At 52.3% G+C, this 25,499-nt stretch overlaps 2 protein-coding genes across 4 annotated transcripts in view; one reads left to right on the forward strand and one right to left on the reverse strand.

Annotated features, from left to right (window-relative positions):
* SLC2A10 (solute carrier family 2 member 10) overlaps nt 1-25,499 on the forward strand; it is a 55,026-nt gene that overhangs the window by 23,757 nt on the left and 5,770 nt on the right. Inside the window, exons 3-9 of one of the 3 annotated variants that reach the window (XM_044748150.2) lie at nt 7,678-7,785; nt 11,657-11,814; nt 12,176-12,909; nt 13,466-13,603; nt 21,210-22,493; nt 23,065-23,187; nt 25,308-25,443. In XM_044748150.2, the coding sequence (XP_044604085.1) occupies nt 13,579-13,603; nt 21,210-22,493; nt 23,065-23,187; nt 25,308-25,443 (1,568 nt within the window). In that variant the 5' untranslated portion in view covers nt 7,678-7,785; nt 11,657-11,814; nt 12,176-12,909; nt 13,466-13,578. Of the gene's footprint in view, nt 1-7,677; nt 7,786-11,656; nt 11,815-12,175; nt 12,910-13,465; nt 13,604-13,886; nt 14,007-21,209; nt 22,494-23,064; nt 23,188-25,307; nt 25,444-25,499 lie in introns of those variants that run through there. The other 2 variants (XM_070486021.1, XM_014867014.3) reach the window with 2 other exon arrangements.
* TP53RK (TP53 regulating kinase) lies at nt 2,792-7,358 on the reverse strand. The gene is made up of 2 exons (XM_014867016.3): nt 6,390-7,358; nt 2,792-4,838 (listed from the first exon to the last, which is right to left on the reverse strand). Exons 1-2 carry the CDS (start codon nt 6,670-6,672, stop codon nt 4,360-4,362), a joined length of 762 nt encoding a protein of 253 aa, XP_014722502.1. The 5' UTR covers nt 6,673-7,358; the 3' UTR covers nt 2,792-4,359.

Here is a 25,499-nt window from a genome sequence, read left to right on the forward strand (position 1 = left end):
CAACCTTCCGAATAGAAGAGTGGCACAATCTGGCTTTAAAAGCGTGCCTCTGGCTGCTGAGGAAGGAAGGATGTGGGGACCAGGGCAGAAGCAGGGGCAGCAGTGGGGACGCCACGGATTGCAGCAGCGCTGGGAGAGGCGAGGGGGCTCCCGGGTGGTAGCTGGACTTTCTCATCACTGCACCCTCTTCAGGACCCGGCACAGAGCCTGGCACAAGGTGCTCAATAAATACCTGGTGAGTGACTGAGTGAAGACGTGAGAGCATGGAGGACAAAACCAAGACAGGAGGGAACTGGGCATCCCCACGCTGTCTTGCTCACTACTTCCTGAGTGACTAGCACAGAGCTCGCCACTCAGGGACGCTCAGCTACGGTGTTGAGTGAATACACGAACAAGTTTAATGGAGGGAGGGAGGAAGAAAAGAGGGAAGGAGAGGAAGAAGGTAGGAGAGGGAGGGGAGGAAGAGAGAAGAGGGCCAGAGGACAAGAGAAAGGGGAAGAAGCAAAGGAAGTGCAGGAGGATAGAAGGGGAGAGAAGCTTCACTTCTTTGCATCCAGAACGACAGTAACGTGCGACCTCTGGCGGCAAAGGAGAGCTACTCCTCTGGGCTCTGGAGAGGGCATTGCGGTGCCCTGAATTCAGTACCCAGTTCCCAAAGAGGGCTGAGGCAGGCCACTGTAAGAACGTGGGTTCTCACAGGCAGGGCACCAGCAGTGGGGTGAGGCAAGTGGGGCTCTTACTAGGCCCTTACTAGATTTAAGGGGCACTTAAAAACTAGTAATCCAGACAACTATTTTAAGGTAATATTTTTAAAAATCTGATTGGCAAACATGGCCCACAAGCTGCCTGCCTATTTTTTTTTTAGGAAGATTAGCCCTGAGCTAACATCTGCTGCCAATCCTCCTCTTTTTGCTGAGGAAGACTGGCCCTCATCTGTAAAATGGGGTGATAACCCCTGTCTGGGAGGTCCAGGGAGGAATTCACACAGAGCTGCTAGTGCCACCAGCTGTCCCCACGCGGACTTTGAGGGATCTGGAATTGCAGAGGGTTCCTCAGCACCCTGTGAGACACTGAACTAGGGAAGGAACCCACTGCTCCCCAGGAACGTTGGTAAATCCATTATTTCCCATCATCAGCCACCGGCTGAGTAGGCGGAGGGACACTACTCCTCCTGGGCAAATTGATGAAGTTTCTCCGGGCTCCTGTATCTCCCCCTCTCTCCACGCTTGCAAAGGAGATCATTTTTGCTTCCCCACTGATGCTGGTACCCCCACTGCCACTGGCTGCTATGTCCCACTAACCAGTGGGTGCCCAGTGGTTTGCAGGATGCTCACCAGCACCTCCACGTGGCCCCCACCCCAGGCCACCAACCTTACCCGCCCGGCATGTTGCCTAGCCTTCTCATTCCTTTCTTGCTTCCACTCTTTCCTGCTTTAGTCCTTTTCCTAGAAAGTTATCTAGTAATCCTTTCAAAACATAAATCAGATGTCTCCCTGTTTAAACCCTCTGAGCGGCATTGAGAATAAAACTCAACCTTGTTCCTAGGCGCTGCCTGACCTGCCCCTTACCAGCCTCTCTGATCTCATTTCCTGCTCCTCCTCCTTGCTCGCTGCAAGGCAGCCACACTGGCCTTGCTGTCCCTCAAGGATGCTCCTCCTTCACCAACTTGGTCTATGATGGTCATTCTGCCTGGAACGTACTCTCCCATCTCCCGGTTCTCCTTCACATCTTAGTTCCAATGTCACCTCCTCAGAGGCTCCCCTGATCAGCCCTGCCTCCACCGCCCCTCGAGGTCACTCAGATCTCAGCACCCTTCACAGCACTCAAGGCTGTCTGACACTCTTACTCAGTTTGTTTCCCAGGAGAGTAAGGATAGCTTTCACATCCTCTCTTTATCTCCAGCGTCAGCACAAGTGAGCACCAGGCATTTGTTTACAACACCTGCACATGCAGGTCAACCAGTCATAGGCCCCATGAGGTAGATACTAGCCTGTGAGGAAACTGGGTGTCGTGTTTTTCTTTTTTGTAATGTGAGTACCTGACTTAAGCTTTGATTACTCAAACATCCACTTCAAAGAGGCATCCATTTCGAAGACAGTATCTCAAACAAACACACTGCCAACCACGCGACCAGATACAGGAGCCAGGCCTCTCCGCATTGAGGGCTCCTTTGTGTGGCAGATCTTGGCTGATTTTCTTCTTGGTTTTTTTTTGAGGAAGATTAGCCCTGAGCTGATATCTGCTGCCAATCCTCCTCTTTTTTTCTGAGGAAGCCTGGCCCTGAGCTAACATCTGTGCCCATCTTCCTCTACTTTATATGTGGGATGCCTACCACAGCATGGCTTGCCAAGCAGTGCCATGTCCACACCCAGCATCCGAACCGGCGAACCCAGGCTGCCAAAGCGGAATGTGCACACTTAACTGCTGAGCCACCGGGCTGGCCCCTTTGGCTGATTTTGATAACTGACATTTGAGTCACTTGGTTTTTTTCTCTTCCTGCACTTTAAATTCCCATCATGTTTTAAATTCACCAATGAGTGAGGCTACAAAACCCTAGGCCCCAAACCTTGACCCCAATAACAGCAGAACCCCAAGCCCCCGCACTGTCTCCAACCCCCGACCTTGCTGTGTGGGCCCAAGCGTACTGTGTAATTATTTTTGCAAAGTTTCCTGATGATTATTGCTGAAGGGCCTCTTGCAAACACAAGAACCACAAGGCAGGTCCAAGCACAACATTGGTTACGGATAAGCCAGCACAGCCAAAACACTGGAGAAGGAGCCCGCTCAATCATGTTGAGAATATTCATTGAAAAAGTTATTGCCAGCTCCTGTGGCCCTTGGAGTTTAGAAAACAATGTAATATAAAGCCAATATATATTATAATAATATAAAGACATGTTGCATCTAGTATCTCATTTCCTAAAGGATCAGTGGAAAACATATGGGCTTGGGGCCAGGTAAAACTACCCCTTGCTACCTGACATCTTAAGCAAGTTCTCCCCTTTTTGAACCTGTTTCTCCATCTCTAATATGGGGACAATACTTAACTCAGCGTTGCTTCAGATCCAATATGAAAACTCCTGGCACAATGCTCGACAGGCAGTGACCAGCAACGATATTGGTTCTCCTCTCTACTAGTCACCCCTACCGAGGAAGGGAAGTGTTCATCCATCCCTGGGCATCTGCCACATGAAGGGCGCTGACTGTGGTGAACGAAACACATGGTCCCAGTCCCACCAGCATGTTCCCTCCATGAGAGCAGGCACGTCTGTCTTGCTCACCGGTGCACCCAGTACCCAATACAGTGCCAAGCGCACAAAAGGCACTCAAAATATGTACTTACTAGTTGGAGCTTACAGGGAGGAAAGGTATTTTCTCATAGCACCCCACATAGCCAAACCTTCTCTGGGGAAGAAACTGAGGCTGGGCAAGGTTAAGTGTGAGCTAATTAGTGGTATTTTGCATCTTGACTTGATTTTCCTGCAGTTTCCTTAAACTAGGCTTTATCAACCTTCAGGCATTCCCAAGCCACTTCACCATTTTCGCTCAATCTACTTACTGTCTGTGATATAAATCGACTCACTTTTTTACCGATATAAACTAAAAGGAACTTTACTTCAATCACTTGTCTTAATTAGAAAGTAACCATAAAAATAAAGAGCAAAAAAAATTAAAATATTGTATAAAATTACATAAATTTCAGTTGTCTGAAAGCTATGAGCCTGCTTTTTTAAGAGAGAAATTGGAGTTGAGCAGCATTTTTCATCTTTTTTTACCATTACTCTCAAAAAGAAATATATTTTACATAAAACGCAGTACATACCCTTGTCTATACATACATTTGAAACAAGTTTCATAAAAAAATACATCACATATAATGCATTCTGGTATTTTCTAGTTTCTGATTCTATTTCACTTTTAAAATGCTGGTTGTATCCCCTTATACTGATTTCAAGAGGAATATGTCATGAACACAACAAAAAAATGCTGGGTCAGAGGGCTGAGAAAGACATACTGTCACCAACTGAGACTTCGTCCTCGTCTCACCAGACGGACTGAAGAGAATACTGTCCTCACTACGTGGTTTGACGTCTTGTAAGGCCATGCCCATGCGCCTGAGGCATACGCCAGTGCGAGATGTATTTTAAATATCCAGTTCTGCCTAGAACACGCCTCATATACACAGTAAGCTCTTGAGAACAGTCAACGGCAGACATAAAGACACTTAACAAGCGAGATCACAGACAGCACTTAAAAATATCTCAGCTTTATTTAGGTCTAATCTCAACCTCGTGGCATTCCTTCGGATTCATTTGGAGGGAGACAGCGTAACTGGCTGCAGCGGTCACACACACTCCCCTACCCAACCATGGACCGCTTTCTTCCTCTCAGGCGCACTTCGTCCAGCTTCTTCAGCACCGGCCTGGCCTTTCTGGAGGCGGCGCAGTAGCTCTGCAGAAAGGCTTCGAACACAGCCTCGGTGTGGGGATGGGTGCTCAGGAAGGCCTTCTCCAGCACGTAGAGGTCGACCCCCTTATCTTCCGGCAGTGCCGAGATGAAGCTCAGCCCGAAGTCTATGAGCACGACGCGCAGCTGGTCCACAGGGGGTTTCAGGAGCATGTTCGAGGTGGTGAGATCACCGTGAATGAGGTCCTCGTCGTGCATTCGAGCCAGAACCTGCCCGACTGTCTTGGCTAAACTGAAGAGACTCTCGGGAGACTTTTCCGTCTCCATAGTGGACTGAATATAATCTCGAACAGTCACTGAGCCTTCAATGTCTTCCATGTATAAGCAGTTGGAAGCATAGTCCACAAAAAAGACAACCGGGGCACATATCCCTGGAATCAAGACACAAGTGGCTATTGGGTTAGATGCTTTTAATTTTTGTTAAAGGTAAGCTTGCTTTCCAAAGACTGAACCAGTTTTTTCTAGTCTATGTCTGCTTATTTCAGGAGAGAGACTTAGGAATGCTGCAGAACGGTACAACTTAACTCATCTGGAAAACTCATCTGGAAGTTTCCCGGCTCACGCTCTGCAGGCTGTGCCTCTGGCCACCCCACAGCTGAGGTCAGCAGTGCCACAGCTCCCTCCTTCTTCCCACCCTTTGTGACTGGCCTTCATTGACCCACTTAGTCCCTAAAAAACAAAACAAAACAAAAAGCCGGAGGATAAAGCAGAGCCGGGGAGAGCTGTTTCCACCTGACAAGGACACAAACAGGAGGCCAAGCAGCGTGCTGGCACAGAGCTTCCCCTTCCCAGTCAGAAAGGACCGCTTCAGCCCCAGCTCCTTTCCTTATTAATTACGTAAACTTGAAGTCACCTTAACTTCTCTAAGCCTCCGTTTCTGCTTCTATAACATAAGAACAATACCTCCAATAATTCAATGAATTCATTGAGTCCAAAGATTCAGAGACTCTTTATTGACTGTCCTCATGCTCAGGACACTTATCTAGACCCTGGAGACAGAGCCGGGAGATACAGCAGGAGACAAGGCAGCCACGATCCCTGCTTAACGGGACTTATCCCGCAAAGAGGGTGAAAACAGAAAATATGACCCCACAAATAAGTCACTAAATGCGAGCAAGGGCAGAGATGTGTCTGCTTGTTCGCTGCCGAGTTTCCTCCAGATCTGCCAGCACCTAACACCGTCTTGGGGTACCGCAGGCCCCTAAAAAACACCAACGAAAGAGAAAGGGAGAACGTGTAACAGAGAAACGCCCGTGTTTCTGAGCCAGAGGGATACGGGCTGGGAGCCTGGCTGTGTAACCTCAGCAAGTTCCTTCCCCTCTCTGAGCGTCAGCGCCTCATCTGAGGACAAGGCTTATGGATGTGGTGCACAGGGATGTCTTAACGAAGGAGCAAACGATTTAACGAAACCTAAGGTTTACCGAGCGGCGTGGGCCAGCCATCCAGTCAAACCTAACACACGGCATACCTAGCTCATTAAACGGTCGCAACATCCCTATCAGATGGCTCCTGCTACTATGCCTTCCCGATACAAGCGAGGAAACTGAGGCTGGGGTTAAATAACGTGTTGCAAGCCTGCATATGCGGCAGCGGAGTCCGTGTCTGGACGCAGACAGCCTGGCTCCTGGCACGGACTGGTCATCACATCTGCTTCTTAAAAGGAACGGACGAGAAGATAACGACCGAGAACAAAGACGGTGCAAACGGGGAAACTGAGGCTCAGGCGGTCAGATAACACGCTCGAGGGCCGGGAAGCGAACAGGCGCGGGGGCCCCGGGACGAAGGCTCGTCGCTGCGGGGCCAGCGGCCGAAGCAGGAATGAAGGCGAACAGGGACGAAGGGACGACTTCTCTAACGCAAGGCCCCGCAGAGGCACCGACGGAGAAACGCGAGCTAACTGAGGCCCCGCGCCGCGGCCTCACCTGCGCGGCGGCAGCGCAGCAGCGCCCGCGCCTCCTGCACCGTCCGCCGCCGGCCAAGCCGCGCCTCGAGCGCCGGGTGCCGGTAGCCCTTGGGGAAGCGGTGCTTCACCACGGCCGCGCGGCCCTGGAAGTGGCCGCGGAACACGCGCGCCTCGGCGCCCTGCTTCACCAGCTCCAGGCCGCTCAGGAAGCGGCGGCTTCGCTCCCGGGCGGCGGCCAGCGCCTCGGCCTCCGGCGCCGGCTCCTCGTTCTTCTCAGCCGCAGCAGCACTGGGCGCCGCCATGATTGCGCCTCAGCACCGCCCCTCGGAGCCTGTCGGCTGCTTCCGGAAACGGTCGGCGACGCTTCGGCTCGCTCCGGAAATCCTCGGACCTCTTCGGCTGTTCGAACGCGAGCACTTCCGCCTTGTGGAAGCGGTTCCGCCTCCTAACTTTCGGTTCTTTTCGAAGCCTTCGTTGCCCCTCGGAATGGCTATTGTAGCCTCGCCTCCCAGGTCTTCGGCTATCTCCGTAAACCCTCGGCAACTCTCGATGAGCGGCTGGCTCCCGAAGTCCTTCGTGACTCTCGCGGTCGGCTTTCGTGGCCCCACCTCCCAGCTCTTCGGCTCTTTCCGGATAACTTCGTTTCGGAATCTCCGCCTTTTGCAGGAGTCCCTCGGGATCCTGGGAAGCGGTATCCATGGGAGTTCTTGGAACTCCTCGTCCCCTGGGTCCTGAATTCCCCGCAAAAGGGGCTCACACCAGCCAAAGCTAAGGGTGGCAGATGGACAATGAGGCGTGTGTCTGGCATCGTCTTTAGTGCTAGGATAGCAGTAGCGACCGTTCATTAATTAAGTGTATTCGTCAGTAAAAAGTGTTCCAGAGGGAACAGTGAACTGGGAGCGATTAGCACACTCTTAGGGTTTGCATGTATTTTTCATTGCAAAGCTAACGCAGGCTGTAACAAAATCTTACAATACTGAATTTTGCACGCACGAAACATCAAAGAATGCCTGTCGCTGTCATCAATCTGCCCACCACCGACCATTGTAGAAAGTTTCTTTCCAGATCTTCTCTCTGATACACCCGCACTCTCACACATAGTTATGGGATTTTCCCCAATATAAACGAGAGCACGCTGTCTATTCTTTTGCAACTTGCTTTTTTCCCCCTAAGCAGTTTATCTTGGACAGTTTCCCTGTCAATACATACAGAGCTACCACATCCGTCTAAACGGCCGTTTCCTTGTTGCTAAACGGTTGTTTGCAGCTTTGTTTTGTTTTTCTCCTTTTTTTTTCTCTCACAAACAGTGCTGCAATGAGCAGGCTTATCCAGACATCCCTGAACACGTGCATGCTTCTGAGGACGTCTTTCTGAAATTGATGTCGCTGGGATGTAGGAGATGAGCCTTTTAAAAGGTGACCCATCCATCAGCCAAACTGCCCTCTCAGCTTTTGTGCCTGTTCACACTCCTGCTGAGCGTGTATTTCGTGTCCCTGTGCCTTTGCCCTCCCTGAGTTCCCCAGGTGGCTCCACCTTTGACCAGGTGGAGTAGTGGGAGGGTGCTCAGGTTCCAGACAGGAGAACGTACATAGGGCGGGGATGGGTTAGAGACAGGCCAGCAGCTCCATGTGGCTGGAGCAGTGTGGCACTGGGGACAGGCTGGGAGCTGAAAGGGCAGGAGCAGAGGGAGTGTCCCAAAGGACTCTTCCTGCTGGAAGGGAGGTGCTGCGAGTCTGGGGCGACTGCATGGGCGTGGCACCTCAAGGCCTCTACCGCTGGCTGCAGAATGGGCAGCCGGGCTCTGGGTACCATAGCCAAGCAGTGGAGGACGGTGGGAGAGCGCTTCTTTCTGCCCTAGCCCTTTTTGAGCCTAAGGCTGGCCCTGAAGGGGACTTCCTACCCACCAGCACCAGATGCCTATTCATTTGCTTATTCACCAATTCATTCAACAAATATTTATTGAGTGACTACTATATGCCAGGCACTGTGCTAGCCTCTGGGACACAGCAGTGAATAAAACAGAAACTAACTCCTGCCCTAATGGAGCTGACATTCTATTAGGTGGAAACAGACAAAACAAAAAAGATAAATAAGGTTGACGTATAGTTGACCCAGGGTAATAGGTGTTGTGGAGAAAAATAAAGTAGGGAAGGTGGGTGGCTAAGATGACATGCATCCCAGTTTGCCAGGGACGGCCCCAATTGTTACCTGTTGTCCTGGCATAACTATTAATAGTGTCCCCTCTTCAGTCTTAAAAGCATTCTAGTTTGGGTGGTAAATTATGTAGTCACCCCATGGGCAGTAGAGTGGAGGGTGGTGAGGGAGTGGAGAGTGGTACGATTTTAAATCAGGTGGTTGAGAAGGCTTCAAGGAAAGGGTGACATTTGAGCCCTGTGAAGATTCCTGGGACATTCCAGGCAGAGACTAACAGGTACAGAGGCCTTAGGGCAGAAGTGTGCTTGGCATGTTTGAGGAGGAGCAAGTTATTTAACCACTCTGTGCTGTAGTGTATCGTCGATAAGATAAGATTGTAGATAATACCCATCTTGGAGGAGTTTCGTGAGAATTAAATGAGTAACCAGAAGTAAAACATACAGCTATGCCAGCTACATGGTAAGCATTCCATAAATGAAAACTATTATTATTTATGAACGGCTTAATATAGTAGCTATTGTAAGCAGACTCCCAGCATCCAACCAGTATTCCCAGGGAAGGGGCCTTACCCACTGTGTGGTGTCCCGGGCGACCATTGAGGCCACGTTCCCCCACAGAAGCCCCACCTTTCCCCCGTGTCTTGGCTGCCATTGTTCAGACGCAGGAGCAAGGCAGTTTGTGTGGCTTATAACAAGAACCCTGACTTGTCCCACCGCTGAATGGCTATGCATTTTGGTTACTGTATTAGTTAGTCAGGCTACAGGATAAGCTGCTATAAGAAAGTAACCTAAAAATGGTGGCTTAGGTATGAGAGATGTTTATTTCTCTTTTCTGTAGCAGTCCAGATCTGTCATTCTTAACCCATTGCTACTTTCTCTGGGTCTATTCCATTGTCCTCCTCTCCAGTCGGCAAGAAGGAGGAGTGGGCGAGGCAGTAGTGAACAGGCAGCTAAGGACTTGACCCAAAGTTCCGCAGTCGCTCCCACTCACATCCTGTTGGCCGGAACTTACTCACATGGCCCATGACGCTGCAAAGGAAGCTGGGAAATGTATTCTCTAGCAGGGCAGCCATGGCCTCAGCTAAAACTTTGGGGAATTATTATAGGAAGTAGGGGAGGAAGTATAATGGGGGACAATTCGTAGATGGCCACAGTTTTGATATTTGAAGCTGCAAGTAACAGATTAGTCAACAAATTAGCTTACTTAGGTAAACAGTAAGTTCTTTGATTATCTCACAGAACAAAATTTTAAGAAGTAAGGGGTCTCAGATGTCCTTCAGTCACCTCATGATTTCAGTGGTCTTTCCATCTTTCTGCCTTCTTGTCAGGTTGCTTTCCTCCTTACACTTGTCACCTTATGGTCACAAGATGGCCACCAAAGTTCCACACATGATACGAAGACACAAAAACATCTGGCTAAAGAATAGAGGTGCTACCTCCTATCCACGCCTCTTTCTTTGGGAGAAAAGGCTTTGCTGGAGGTCTCTCCTCTCCAGTCAGACTTCCTCTACAGGACGTGGCCATAACTGGCCCATGTGTCTCTGCTTTAGCTGCAGGGGAAGCTGGAAAAGTGAGGATCTGGCGTTTTCCGCCTCTGTAGATGGAGATGTGCTCTGTCAGCAAGCAAGAAGGGAGCTGGGCATGGCTCCTGGGGAGGCGCCACAAGTGCCTGTCACACTGCGGGGGGGCAGCAACAAACATCATTTCTCTGAGTTTCAGATTCATCATCTTCAGAACAAGGATAATGAGTTTTCCTTTGGCAGTTGCTTATTGAGATTAAATAAGATGCTGCTGGTGAGGGTGCCTGGTGGGTAGCATCCACTCTTCATGTGTTCGTTTTCCCTCCCCCATCTTTGGGACCCTGTTTGAAATACTGAAGAAAGGCCCTTTGGTCCAAGCGTTGCTATGACACTGCCCCTCAGCTCCACAGTCTCTGCGTTTCATTCATACACGGGGCAGGTCACCTTTTCAAACCTCAGACCCTTTGTGTTGGCATAATGTAGTTTCCAGCACCTTTCATCAGCCCATACTACTCAAAGCTCACTCTGAACCAAATCTATTTATAATACCCAGTTTCCCAAGTTTGGGGCTTCATTTTCATAATTGTTGATGTCCACATAGCCATCTCCATGGTTACCAAATCTATCTGAACCCCTCCTTTGGTAAATCCACTGTGTAAACATAATATCAAGTCCCAGGTTTGCTATGGTCAGACTGGTTCTCCCTTCTATGGTAGGAAATTTAGTTTAAAACCTTTCAATGGCTCCTCATCGTGCCCGGGATAAAGACTCATGAGATCCTGCCCGGGATCCCTATGTCCCTCTTCCAGACTCATCTCCCACCAAACTCCCCTTTGCTCTCTGATCTTCAAACACATTTGCCTTCTCTCAATCTCTCATTCTTTCTAGGCTCCCTCTTGCCACAGGGCCTTTGCACCTGCTATTTCCCACATCAGAAGTGCTCTTCCCTCCCTTTGTTGCCTAGACCCATCTAGACATCTTTCCATTCTCAACTCAAATATCAATTCCTCAGGGAAGCCCTCCCTGACTTCTCAGAGGAGAGCAAATCCAACTTTTCCAAGCTCTGGTGTCCCTCTTTTGCATTGTCACAGACTGTCTTGTTTGTTTGTATCACTCTTTGATTAGTGGCAGGATGTGGTTCCTCATGGGCTGTTTGACCTGAGGACTTTCCTTCCTTGCTGGCTGTTGCCTGGAGGCCACCCCCAGTTCTTGCCACGTGGGCCTCCCCATTGGGCAGCACCCAGCATGGCGGGTGGCTGAATCAGAGCGAGTGGGTGAGAGATCAGGAGAGGGTGAACAAGACGAAAATCCCAGTCTTTTATAACCTAATCTCTAAGATGACACCCTCATTTCTGCTGTACTGTATTTGTTAGAAATGAGTCAACACGTCCTGCCCACCCTCAAGGGAAGCCATTTGTGAAGATGCCTACTGAAATGCCCAATTAGAACTTTTCCTTTCTCATTTGGGGCAACAAATGAGGAGGGGTTTTCTATTCTCTAAGAGAGACAAAACCTGGCAGCAGGCACGCAAACAACCTCATGACTTAGTGCCACCATGGAGGTCAAAGAACGCCTGGGAACTTCACGTCCTTTTCCATCAATAACTTCTACAGGTTATCTCCCAGCAATGGAACAGCCCAGGCCTTCCTGTACAAGGCCTCCTGGTGACGATTCCAGATACTCACAGACGAAGGAGGAATTGTCACGTGGCGATGGCCAAGAGGCCCCCTTGGGCTCTTCTCCGTGCCAGAAAGGCAGTAGAGCGTGATGGGTAAGAGCCGAATTTCCCTATAACTGGGCTTGACTCCCAGCCCAGCTATATTTTAGTGTGTGTCCTTGAGCACTGTATATCTTATTTATTTGTTTATTATGCAAGCGAGTTTCTTCACCTCCCTTTGCCTCAGTTTCCTCGTTCATACAATGGGGGTAAATTGTAACAGTCCCGATCTCATTACGCAGTTGTGAGGGTTAACAGTGAGCTAACACATGTGAAGTGCTTAAAGCAACGGATATAATTATCATTCAATAGTTTAAACTGTTATTCCAGTTATTGTTGCTGCAAAGCAATTTACTCCAAAACTTTGCACCTTAAAACAACCATTTCATTATACTCATGGAATTTTTTGTGTCAGGAATCCAGACTGGGAGCCGAAGGGATGGCTTGTCTCCGCCCCACAATGTCTGGGGCCTCAGCTGGAAAGATGTGATGGCTGGGAGCTGGAATCATCTGAAGGCTCATCCTGGAGCCAGTGCCAGGCTGACTTCAGAGGCAAGGACCACCCACTGGAGCATCCACACGTGGGCTCTCTATGTGCCTTGGGCTTCCTCACAGCCTGGTGGCCTAGGGTAGTCAGACTTCTTAGAGGCTCAGGGCTCCAGGGGCCAGTGTCCCAGTGACTCAGCCTCAGAAGTCACACAGTGCCACTCTGTGCAACCTACTGGTTGAAGCAGTCACAAGCCCACCTAGATTTCAAGGAAGGGAACAAAGAATTTTTGGAGCCATGTTCTCAAACTGCCCCAGCTCTTATTATTTTCGGAACTCTACAAGGCTCCCTGGCTCGGAAGGTCTTGTCCATGCTGTCTTCTGTGCCTAGGTGCCTGTTTGTGTGTGTGGCGCACGATTCCTGCTGGGTGAGGGTATGGCTCGTGATGCATGTGAATGAATGTGCCTGTGGGTGAACACGCAACAAGCGGTTGGATAAGCCCGTGACCACAAGTGCTGAACTCGTACATTCCGGAACTCCAAGCTCTTAGAGCGAACTGCCACCTCTTTCCACGTGGACGCCTAATGAGCACCTTAAACGTCACAGAGCCAGAACAACCCGAGACCTCCTTCCTCTGCCCCAAGCTGCTCCTCTCCCAGCCTGTAAGTCCTTATCAGTCTCTCTCTGATCTGCCTCCTTTTCTCCATCCCCACTACTATGACCTTAGTCCAAATTACCTGCATCTCACATCTTGCAACAGCCTCCCGAGTGGTCCCCCTGTTTCCACTCTTGCTCCCTGTAACCTAGAACTCCCCAATGACTTCTTGTGTCAGCTGGAATAACATCAGCATTCCTGACCCTGGCCTTCCAAGGCCTTGAATGATCTGGCCCTTGCCCACACCTCCCTTGGGCCCCATCTCCCTCCATCCTGTCAGCCCCGTGCTCCAGACACTGCGCTCATTTCCATTGTTCTTTATGCTCCACCAGCTCCCTCCCCCTGGGGCCTTTGCCTTCACTCTTCCTTCTCCCTGGAACCTGAGGTCTCAGCTCAAATATCCCCTCCTACGAGCAGCCTTCCCGGACCCCTGAGCTAAGGCCAAGCCGGCCACCTGTGCCTGCCTACCCCATCACCCTAGTTGAATGCTCTGCCTAGCCGTTATCACCTGCTGCTATTTCGCCAGCTCATTTAGTCGTTTATTTTTCTTCTTCTCCCACTAGAAAGCAAACTGCATGAGAACAGAAACATCTGTCTTGTTCTCTGAGCCCTTCCCAAGGCCCAGCACAGCGCCTGTGGGCCCTTGGGCCCAGTCCGGTGAACGGATGAGGGATCCATGGGAGAGTGTCTGAGGGGCGCAAGTAGGTATGTGTGAGTGTCCCGGGCAGAGTAGATGCATGAGCGTGTGTGTGTACACAGGCTGGCTGGGGAGACCGCACTAGTGTGGACTGCAGTGATTGGGGTGTCCCCCCCCTGCGGAAAGGACAGGGGAGGACAGCACGTGAGTTCCCCTCCCAGCTGGGATGACGGTGGCTGGGGGGCCCCTCGGTCCCGCCTCCAGCAGCGGGGGCTAGAGCCGGCCGACGTGGCGGCGGCGCCGCGGGCGGGCGGGCAGGCGGCGAGGGAGGGACGGAGGCGGGAGGCGGGAGGCGGGAGGCGGGCCGGAAAGTTTGTCGGGCGGGCGGCCGCGGCGGGGACTCGGGCCGGGGATGCGCGCCCGGCCCCCCAGGCCCGCAGCGCGCCTCGGAGTCCCGCTCGCCATGGGTAAGTCGCGCGGGCGCTGCGGGCGAGGGACCCCCGCGGCCCGGTCCGTGCGCGTCCCCCGCCCCGCTGCGCGCCCGGCCAGATCCCGCCCGCTCGGTGGCGAGCCCCGGACGCAGGCCTCGGCGGGGGGCTGGGAAGGGACTTGGCACCCTTCCTGCCACACTCCTTTCTGCCCAGAAAAAAGTGCCCCGAGCGTGCTCCTTGCTCGAAATTGCGCGCTTACTCGGGGCCGGGCTCTCGGCTGACCGCTTCCAGCCTGACGGCCACCCCCAGGCGACTGAAATCGTGCTCCTGTGCAGATGAAGAAATAGGGGCACGCAGAGGAGCAAATTCGTTGTCAACTTGCTGAGCGCTTCCGTGCGCCAGGCCTGAGGATGCCGCCGTGAACCAGACGGGGAACCTCGGCTCTTGAGATACTCAGCGGAGGGGAGACAGAGGAGAATGCAGAATTGTGGGGGAATAGGGAATTTCTTTGTTGCTACGGGGCATCAAGCTTTCTGTTTTTCTCTCTGGATTCAGAAGCCTCAAAGGGCCATTCATTCATTCCTCCACCTACTGTGTGGCAGACGTTGATTTAAGGCTTGGGGGCTCAGGGTGAACAAAATAGATAATAAACCTCTCTCTCATAGAGCTGACATTCTAGTTGAGAAGATAAACAAGTAAATGAATAAAAGAATCTGAGAGTGTGATAAGATGCTGTGGAACACGTATAATACAGTGCTGTGATAGAAAGTGATGAGGAAGGCAGCTTCTTTAGATAGGTAGGCAGGGAGGGCCTCTCGGAGTAGGAGGCATTGGAGCTGAGATATCGTTACTCACAAGAGGTGGGCTTGCTAAGATGTAGAAAAGAGCTTCCATGTGGCAGGAATAGCAAGTGCAAAGGCCCTGAGACAGGAGTGAGCTCGTGTGGTCCTGATCAGTGTAGGGGGAGAGAAGTGAAAGGGAGGTCAGAGAGATAGGTAGGGGCTAGATTGTGCAGGGCTTGGGAGGCCATAGTGAGAAGTTTGGATTTTATTCCAAATGACATGGGAGGCTGGAGAAAGGTTTTAAGCTGGGGTGGGACATGGCCTGAACTGTGTTTTAAAAACTCATTCTAGATTGTTCTGTGGCAAATCATAATAGCTAACAGTGGCTGTAAGGTAGGCAGGCATATGAGGTAAGTATGACTATTAGCCCCATTTATAGATGGGGAGGCTCAGAGAGGTTAAGTGAGCTGCCCAACGTCACAGAGCTATGGAGATAGAACCCCAGCCCTCTGGCTCCAGTCTGCATTCCTAACCACTGTACCACCCAGCCTCTCCTGCACAGGGTAATGGTGCAGCTGGTGACCAACTCCAGCTCTGGCTGCTTGGTGCTCTTAATCGCCAAGGCACTCTGCCACAGAGCCTGAGGAAAAGGGAGGCCCAGAGAGGTCAAGGTCCTCCCAAGGACACTGAACTTGGCCCTGGCCCGTTGCGCCTGTCCCCTATTCCTTTGCTGCCTCCTAAGTTAACTCAGCAGCTGCTTACTGAGCATCTACTATGGGCAGAGCTGGGGCTGGGTGGTAGTTGCGGGGGGGAACAAAATAACTGGCACTAGGCTCCATCCTCTTCAGGGTTCCCAGGCTGCTTTCTTCATGTCAGGTCCAGAGATTGGGCCTGTTTACAGATTTGGGGGCAGAAAGACCTGGGTTCCAGCCCCCATCCTTCCACTTCCCAGATGCATTTAGTCAACCTCTCTGACTTTATTTCCTCATCCATGAAACGGCCACTATAGAGTACCCTCTCACAGGGTGGCCATGAGAAGGACATGAGAAAAGGAATGTAACGTGCTCCGCTCACCACTTGCACATGATAAATGGTCAGTTAATGTGAGCTTTTGTTTTTTAATCACACCCAACTTTGGGGTCAGACTGTCGAGTTCAGATCTCTGCTCTCTCACTTGCAAACTGTCACCTTGGGCAAATGTCTTCGCCCCTCTGAGCCTCAGTTGCTTCATCTGTAAAATGGGAATGACAACAGTGCCATGTCATAGAGTTGCTACAGGGACTAAGCCAGCGGTACAGGCATGGCTTCTGGAAGAGGAGGGGGGCGGCTGGCTGTCCGGAGTGCTCTGTGCTGTTAGCTGTGTTGGGACATTTGGAAGCCAGCCTTCGGGGTGAGGATGTTTGCATAGTTGGGTTTCATCCCAGCTTCTCCCTGGAGCTTCGGGGGAAGCCGTGGCAGGTCTCTGCTGGGGGAGGGACCCAATGCATCGTGACTTCTGGTTGAGAGGCTGCTCTAGTGTCACCGACAGAAGGCATCCTGGGACTTGCAGCTGGTGATACGTGAACCCCAAACCTGGGTTCTTTCCTCTCCACCTGCCCCCTCCTTCTCCCTCCCTCCACCGTGAGGGGCTTAGAGGATTAAGGGGCCTCCTCTAGTGTGAGACAGCTTCACTACAATCTATGTTTGGACAGGTAAGTCACAGAAAGGGAGAGCGGTTCCTAAACCCGGGCCAGGCTGTCCTAATTTGGGGGCTAGGATTTACTCCACGTCCTGTGCATGGCCACTTCCAGGCCTGAACCCCCCCAGATGCTCAAGGGCTACCATCCTTTCTTTCTGGATTCCCTACGTCCCCAGAGTTCATTCCTGCCTGCAATCGTTGGTTTATTCAACAATTATTTACTGAGTGCCTGCCATCTGCCAGGAAATAGCCTCAGCATCAGGCAGACAGCTAAACAAACAGACAGTTCCTGTTCCTTCGGGGCTGACATTCTGGTCAGAGAGACCAACAAATACATAGAATGTATAGGTATTTCAGATGGTGATGAGTGCGGTGGAGAAAAACAAGCAGGGAAGGGGGATTCGAAGTGCTGGATGCTGTGGGGAGGTGGCACCTTTGAGTAGAGGGCCAGGGAAGGCCTCCCGAGAAGCTGAGGTTTGAGTGAAGATCCAGGGGAGGCGGGGGCACACATTGGCATGGAGGGGGAGGGCTGCTGGTACAAAACCTTGAGTCGAGATGCCCTTGGAGCGAGGAGGAACAGCACGGAGGCTGGTGTGGCCGGAGCGGCGTGAGAGGATGCAGGCCCTGCAGGGCCCTGAAGGCCCCTGGAAGGACTGTGGCATTTTTCAGAGTGAAGTGGGAGCCTGGGGGGCTCTGAGCAGAGTGACATGGGCTGCTTAGGCTGTCACTGGATCCCTCTGGCTGCTGGGTAGCTTTTTTTTTAGGCTCAGCTGTATCTGACACCACCCCCGGAATGCCACGTGGTGATACCGTCCTGGTCCCCGACCCAGTCCTTGGTTCATTGGGCAGAAACCTCGTTGAGCCCGTCTTGCGTGTCAGAGTGGGGCCAGGGCCCTGGGGCACAGAGACAGTGAGTCTCCATCCCTGCCCCGCCCAGTTTAATAAGGCGACACGTTGACGAACTCATGATTCGGTGTGAGCAAATGAAGGAGAAGGCAGAGTTGGTTGGAAGAGAAAAATGTGGTTTGGAAAGTTGAGGAAGATGTATGGGAATTAGTGAGGGGCTGTCTTAAACTAGCTTACCCAAAAAAAAGTATTTTTGGTCACCGAAAAGTCCATGGCGTCAGGCACGGTTGGATCTAGGGGCTCAAGCAGTGTTGTCAGGAATCCCTGATGGAGGAAGACGGCCCCCCCGCTGCTCCAGGCAGGTGAACCACCAGCTTAGCACCCTCAGTGAGCTAACGCCCCCAGGGCTGAGCCAACCTTCCCTGGCCCAGGTTCAGCCACGTGGCCCTCACTGCTGCCCAGGGCCCAGGAACCCGCTGGTTGGTCAGATCTGGGTCACAGACACAACCCTGGAGCTGGGCGGTGGCGGTCCGTGTGGGGATGGTCCTTTCCCCCCAGATCTGGAGACTGAGAGACAGAGGACAGGGAAGGGCAGCTCCCCAACAGAGAACGGGGATGAATGCCAAGTAACAGACGTGTTAACTGGAGGCCCTTCGGGAGGTGACCCGCAAGCTGGGACCCGAGAGGCTGAGTGGGCATTTGGGAACGCAGGCGGTTCAAGCAGATGGACGAGCACAGGCAGAGGCAGAGCAGCATGAAAATCTGCGGTGCGTGCCAGGAACAAGCGTTTGCAGGGTGTGTGTGGAAGGAAGGCAGGGAGGGGGGACCGGGAGTGGCGAGGAGAGGTGGCTGAGGAGTTTGGCTGGGCCACCAGCTCATGAAGGGCCTGGGAGGTCATGCTAAGGAGCTAGGGAGCCTTGGAAAACTTAAGGAAGGGCCTGTCTTTCTAACGGCCCCGACTCCTTGGAGGCTGTTGTTCAGAGCTCCCGTGACAGTGTCCTTTCCCCATGCTTTGTGACTTGGAGTTTTCCCAAGAGCTTTCTTTCCCCTGCACCCTGCTCTTTCTCACGCCCCACCTATCTCTGATTGGCTCTTCTTGCTTGAAGTCAGTTCGGCAAAGCTCTCAAGTCCCTGGCTTTGGGAGTCAGAGGGTCAGCGTTTGAGTCCTGATCCTGTTGCTTCCCGGCTATGAGAACACTCTGAGCCTTCGTTTCCCCATCTGTAGAATGGGGATACTTGTAGCAGTACCATCGAGGGTTGTTATGAAGATGAATTGAGAGAAGGCACCTAGGGTCTTTGCATAGAGGAGATGCTCAATACATGGCCCCTGTTATTGTTACTATTTAATTTTTGCAGTTCTGTTCTTACCGCTGCAACCCAAATCTGCCCGAAGCCTTTTTCCAGCAGAACCTGTGGACAGTCGACTTTGCCTCGGTGCCCCTTGGCTGGGTGCCCTTTCACCTCGAGAGGACCTGAGGAAATGGCAAACAAGTTCTGTGTTTTCACTTGATTGCCTCATGTGGCCTGGAAGAACGTCCCCTTCTGCTGTAAACTCCAGGAACCGGGGGAGGCGGGTCCCGGGGAGGTGAAGACGGGGCAGGACCCGGGCAGCATAATCTCCCCGGGTGTTTACTGATGGTCATGAGCAGAAAGGACCAGGCCAGCCAGGGAATGGTGGGGGGTTATTTCCCTGCAGGGTGGGGGTGGTAGGGAGAAGGATGAACAGAAAGGGGAGAAAGATTCCTCCAGCCATGAAACTCCTCCCCTGCACAGAAGTTGCCTAACAGAGATGGGACGAGGCAGAAGAGAACAGAGTGGCATCATGCCCAGGTTTTATAATGGAGTGGTCAAGGGTATGGACTGTGGAGCCGGACCGCCTGGCTCTGAATCTGGGCCCAGCTCCTTAGTACTTTTGACCTTAGGCGAGTCACTTCACCTCTCTGACGATCAGTTTATTCATGCATAAGTAATACAGAAGCCCACCTCATAAAGTTGTGGGGAGGATTAAATGAGTTATTGCACTTCAAGCATTCAAAGCAATGCCCAATCCAGAGAAACCACTGGCTCTAGTATTGTGAGTGTTCTTGTCAGGTCCAGGGTGGGGTGGGTGAGATGGATGCTACTGGATTACTCTAGATGCTTTCAGAAATATTTAAGTATGTGAATTAACAATTAAGAGTAACTGTACAACCGCACTGCCAATATGGTGGCCACTAGCCACATGTGGCTGTTTTCACATTTAAATTAATTAAAATTAGATAAAATTAGAAATTCAGTTTCTCAATCACATTAGCCACATTTTAAGGGCTCAGTCTCCACATGTGCTCCTGACTACCGTGGATCATCTCTCTCCCAGCTTCGAAGGCTTCCAGCCACTGAGAAGGAAACTCATCATTGTCCTCATGACCTGCAGAGCTCCACGTGATCTGGCCCCTGCCTCATTCTCCCACCTCATCATCTCCTGTCACTCACTCACTGGCTCCGGCCACTCTGGACTCCTTGTGGAATAGCACAGTGATTCAAAGCCTGCACTCTGTAGCCACATCAGCTCTGCTACTTACTTGCTGTGTGACCATGAGGAAGTCTCTTAACCTCTCTGCACCTTGGAGAAGGATGCTAATAATGATCTGTTATAGGGTTGTTATAAGAATTAAATGGGTAATACGTGTAAAGCTCTTAAAACAGGACCTTAGTAAGTGCCATATAAGCACGAGCTATTAATATTAATAGCTATTGTTGAAACATACCAAAAAGTGTCCTGCCTCAGGGCCTTTGTTCTTGCTGTTCCCTCTGTCTAGAATGTTCTTCCAGATTTTACATGGCTTTCACCCTCACTTCAATCAGATCTCTGTTCAAACTTTCCCTCTTCAGAGAGGCTTTAGCTGACTACCCTGTTTGAAATAGAACTCCTCCATCATTCTCAATCCACTTCCTATGCTTTTTTTTAATGCCACCTATCACCACCTGAAGTAATGTTATATGTTTATTTGTTTATCATCTGCCTTTTTCTACTAGAATGTCAGGTCCTTGGCAACACCACTGTATTGCCAGCCCCAAGAACACTGCCTGGCATCTTGTAGATGCTAGATAAATAAGTTTTTGAATGATTGGATGGATAGATGAATAGATGGATGGATGGTTGGATGGATAGATGGATGGACAGATGGGTGCATGGATGGATGGGTGGATATGTGGGTGGGTACATAAGGGATGGAATACAAACACGGGTGGATGAATGGATGTATTTGTAGATAGATGGATCAATAAGTGGATGGATGGCTAGGTGAATTAAGGGATAGATAGACAGACGGATGGAAGAATATGTAGTGGATGGAGTAGATGGATGGATGAAGGAGTGGATAATAAAGGGATAGATGGATAGATTGATGAATAAATAGATGAGCAAATGGATGGAGTGGATGGATGAAGGGTGGATGGATAGATGGATGGACAGATAGATGAATGGATGAATAAATGGACAGATGGGTGAATGGATAGGGTAGATGGATGGAGGGGTGGGTAGATGAAGGAAGGAGTGGATGGATGTATGGGAGATAGATGGATGGGTGAATGAATGAAGTAGACGGATGGTGGGATGGAGGGAGAGATGGATGAAGGAAGAAGTGGACAGATGGATGCATGCATGCATGGGTAGATGGATGGGTGGGTGAATGGATGGAGTGGATGGATGGAGGGTGGATGGAGAGTGGATGGATGAAGGAAGAATTAGATGGATGGATGAAGGATAGCTGGATGGATGGATCAATAAATGAATGGATGGTTGGATGGAGTAGAGGGATGGATGAATGGATAGGTAAATAGATGGAGTAGCTGGATGGATAGATGGAAGGGTTGACAGATGAGGATGGTGGATGGATGGATGCTCTGGCAAGGAACCATCCTGAACTCTGCCCCGTCACTTTTATTTTCCAGGCCGCCCCCTACCGCTCCTGCCCTTGTGTGCCTCCGTGTCTTTGTTAGGTGGCCTGACCTTTGGTTATGAACTGGCAGTCATATCAGGCGCCCTGCTGCCACTGCAGCTTGACTTTGCACTAAGCTGCTTGGAGCAGGAGCTCCTGGTAGGCAGCCTGCTCCTGGGGGCTCTCCTCGCCTCCCTGGTAGGGGGCTTCCTCATCGATCGCTATGGCAGGAAACAGGCCATCCTCGGGAGCAACTTGGTGCTGTTGGCAGGCAGCCTGAGCCTGGGCCTGGCTGGCTCTCTGACCTGGCTGGTTCTGGGCCGCTCAGCAGCTGGCTTTGCCATCTCCCTCTCCTCCATGGCCTGCTGTATCTACGTGTCAGAGCTGGTGGGGCCACGGCAGCGGGGAGTGCTGGTGTCCCTCTACGAGGCAGGCATCACCCTGGGCATCCTGCTTTCCTACGCGCTCAACTATGCACTGGCCGGTGCCCCCTGGGGCTGGAGGCGTATGTTCGGCTGGGCTGCTGCACCTGCTCTCCTGCAATCCGTCAGCCTCCTCTTTCTCCCTGCTGGTACAGATGAGGCTGCAGCCCACAAGGACCTCATCCCTCTCCAGGGAGGTGAGGCCACCAAGCTGGGCCTGGGGAGGCCAAGATACTCTTTTCTGGACCTCTTCAGGGCACGGGATAACATGCGAGGCCGCACCACAGTAGGGCTGGGGCTGGTGCTTTTCCAGCAGCTAACAGGGCAGCCCAATGTGCTGTGCTACGCCTCCACCATCTTCCGTTCTGTCGGCTTCCGTGGGGGATCCTCAGCTGTGCTGGCCTCCGTGGGGCTTGGCGCGGTGAAGGTGGCAGCTACCCTGGTCGCCATGGGGCTGGTGGACCGAGCGGGCCGCAGGGCCCTGTTGCTAGCTGGCTGTGCCCTCATGGCCCTGTCAGTCAGCGGCATGGGTCTTGTCAGCTTTGCTGTGCCCATGGACTCAGGCCCAAGTTGCCTGGCCATGCCCAATGCCACCAGGCTCCCAGGCCTCCCTGGAGACTCCGGCCTGCCAAGGGGCATATCGCCACCTCCACTGCCAACAACCAGCAAGAGACGAGGGGAGCCAGTCTGGTCAACCTCTGAGAAGACCAAGCCTCGTGCTGGAGCTGGGAACCCCACAACCCCTCCCCTGCCAGCCCTAGGCACCACCTCCCCCGTGTCCCCGTCTCCTGCTCCGGAGTGGGTCCTGCTGCACTGGACCGCGCTGCTCTGCATGATGGTCTTTGTGAGCGCCTTCTCCTTTGGATTCGGACCAGGTAGGTGGGAGTCTTCTTGCAGGTAACCCTGGACCCTTCCACCCCTCCTGGTGGCAAGCCTGGGGACCGAATCAGGCAGGGTCTCAGAGGGACACTAGAGGTGGCTTGAGCATGAAGCCAGGGAAGTGTAAGCTTCAGGGCTCCCCGCTGACTTGCAGGCACTCCCTGTGAGGGCAGCGGCCTGATTTTTTTGTTTGTGATTTCTTTTTCTTACAAAAGCCCCAAATCATTTAAGCTTTAGGCCTCATAAAACCCGAATGTGCCCCTGGATAGCTCACTCAAGAGGGTTTCTTTGAAAGGAATTTAATGAATAGGGTGACCAACCATCTGAGTTTGCCCAGGACACTGAAAGTGTCTTGTCCCAGGAAACCCCTCAGTCCTGGGCAAACCGAGGCTGCCGGTCTCTCGAAGGGGATTCTTACAGCGGTGTGGGGATCAGCCGGGGAGACCGGGTGTCAGGAGCCTGCATTCCGCTGGAATCACATTGCGGGGGGACTGCCTGCTGGACCATCGGTGCCGGGCCCTGGGGCCTGGCCGCAGCCTAGACGCCCTCCCTGCTCTCCTGCCCTAGTGACCTGGCTTGTCCTCAGTGAGATTTACCCGGTGGAGATCCGAGGGAGGGCCTTCGCCTTCTGCAACAGCTTCAACTGGGCCGCCAACCTCTTCATCAGCCTCTCCTTCCTTGACCTCATCGGTGAGTCCTTACACCTAATTCCTTGGCCTGGTTCCTTCCAGATTGGGAATAATTTTCTCTAGACAGAGCCAGGGCTTCCGTATCCTTCAGGGTCTAAGTGACAGAAAACCCAATGCAAACGATGATCAAAAGGTACTATTTTTATCTGAAATCACCCAAAAACAGAGGGTGGTCAGATTTAAGCATGGCTGAGCCAGAGGCTCCAGCAAATGTCGGAGCCATGTGTTTGATGCCTCCAACCAAATATGCGGCATCCTCCACTCTCTCGGCTCCGCCGCCCACGCCGTGGGCTTCGTTCTCAGGCAGATCCCCTCATGGTGGCAAAGAGGGCCGCCAGCAGACCTCCAGCTTGGCAGCCCTGTGGAAGGAGAGCATTTCTCTCCCAGTGGCTCTTGCTCAAGTCTGGGGACTGACTCTAATTGGCTCAGCAAGGTCACATGCCCATCCCTGAACCAATCACTGTGGCTGGAGGGCTGGACTATTTGGATGCCCAGGCCTGGGGCATGTACCCAGCCTAGAGCCAGGGGCTGGGGACAGTGTCACCCAACCTCATGGACTGGGATGGGGGGGATGGTTACCCAAAGGAAAATTGGGGGCCTGATATCAGATAAAGGGGGAAGAGAGACTGGGGGACAAAGACAACAGAAGATATGACTGAATCTATGCCAGCACTGGTGACAACTTGTCTGAGACCAGTGGGTGCAGAAACCACAGCCTTTGCTTTTTGTCCTAAAACAGCTCAAACTGACTCATGCCCTCCTGCCAGCCGGAAGGTCTTCTCAGATTAGTTGGGGTGACATCCTCTCTTCTTACCCAGCATTCAAACCCAGTCTAATTGGTGATGGAGCGGGGCGGGAATTATATGGGCCCAGAACACCAGGGGAGGGTCTCTGAGATGCTGAGATGCTCGTGGCCCAAAGCCACTGGTTATCAGGGCCAAAGTGAGCGGGGCTCCTTCACTGTGGGCCCCAAGGCTCAGTTCTTAGGGTTCAGTTGTTTTCCCATTTCCTGCAGCCAAGCATTTCCTCCTCAAAGGCACAGCCACCCCTGGGGGACTGTGGGAAAGACTAATGGAAGATCTCATCCACCGAGCTTGTCTCCCACCCCCAGTCTTGGGGAGCCCAAGCTTCTTTCTATGGCTTCAGTCTTCAAGCATTCCCTTTATGTGGAATGAATGAGTGAGAGAGGGGAAGGAAGGAAAAAAGGCAAGAGGGAGGGAGGGAGGGAGGGAAAAAGGAAGGGGGAAGGAGGAAGGAAAGGAGGCGCTCATTAGAGTTGTATCATGTCCTTCTCATCCCCATTTCACAGATGGGGAAATATGCCCTTCCCAAGACCAGCCAGGTAGTGAGAAGACTAGCACCCAGCCCTCCCGGCCCCCAGCCCAGCTCTCTCCCTGCTCTTATAAGAATTAAGTGGAGGGCAAGCTGGTCAGGGGAGGCTGCTCAGAGGAGGTGTGGCCATGGCTGTTAGAGGTGAAGATGGCGATGGCGTCTGAAACATAATTTGTGCTTCTGCCTCAACAAAGTCCCGTCCTTCACAGCCTCCTCTCTCTGCCTTGGGCTGATTGACTTCAGAGGAGTCAGGGTCATCCCAGGGGTCCTGGTTGCTCACCCTGAGACCCTGGCCTCCACACGAGGCTCCAGGAAGGGGGAGGGGCTGGCGTGCTGAGGTTTCTGTCCTTCCCCCCGGACCAATCAGACAGAGTTGGCTGAAATGCGATTCCCTGACAGCTCAATTCACTGAATAACCAATTCATGGGCTTTCCGAGGGTTTTCTCCCGGAGCTGGGCTTTGCGGAGGCTGCGCCCTGCAGCTGTTTTGCTGCTGAGGTCCATGTCGTCTTCCCCGTTCACGTTTTCAGATGCAGGGCACCTCACTGGTTAGTGTTTTAGATGTGGGGGGCGGGGGAGTGGGCTTTCCCATAAAGACAAGATGCCCCTGTCTGTGTTTGGGCCCTGGCCCTTGCCTGCCTCTGGGACAACCAGCCCTCCTCCTGCTCTAAGGGTCTTATCTGACAACTTGGTCATTCTGCAAGTCAACCGCCTGGAGAATCCGCTTTGGGTGAACCAGCCCGTGGGTCCAGGCCACACCCCCGCCCACACTCCGCCCTCCTGTTCTCAGGCACCATCGGCTTGTCCTGGACCTTCCTGCTCTACGGGCTGACCGCCGTCCTCGGCCTGGGCTTCATCTATTTATTTGTCCCTGAAACGAAAGGCCAGTCACTGGCAGAGATAGACCAGCAGTTCCAGAGGAGACGGTAAGGGGGGCAGGGCCGGCCTGGGGACAGAGCCGCAGCAAACCTGAGGACTTCGC

Source organism: Equus asinus, chromosome 15, assembly GCF_041296235.1.
Source record: "Equus asinus isolate D_3611 breed Donkey chromosome 15, EquAss-T2T_v2, whole genome shotgun sequence".
In the NCBI taxonomy this organism is placed as follows: domain Eukaryota; kingdom Metazoa; phylum Chordata; class Mammalia; order Perissodactyla; family Equidae; genus Equus; species Equus asinus.

Excerpts from the sequence above, each read along its gene's own strand:
- TP53RK (XM_014867016.3), bottom strand. The coding sequence starts at position 6,672 with ATGGCGGCGCCCAGTGCTGCTGCGGCTGAGAAGAACGAGGAGCCGGCG. Across the intron at positions 4,839-6,389 it reads GCTGCGCTGCCGCCGCGCAG|GGATATGTGCCCCGGTTGTC; the intron begins GTGAGGCCGCGG and ends TCTTGATTCCAG.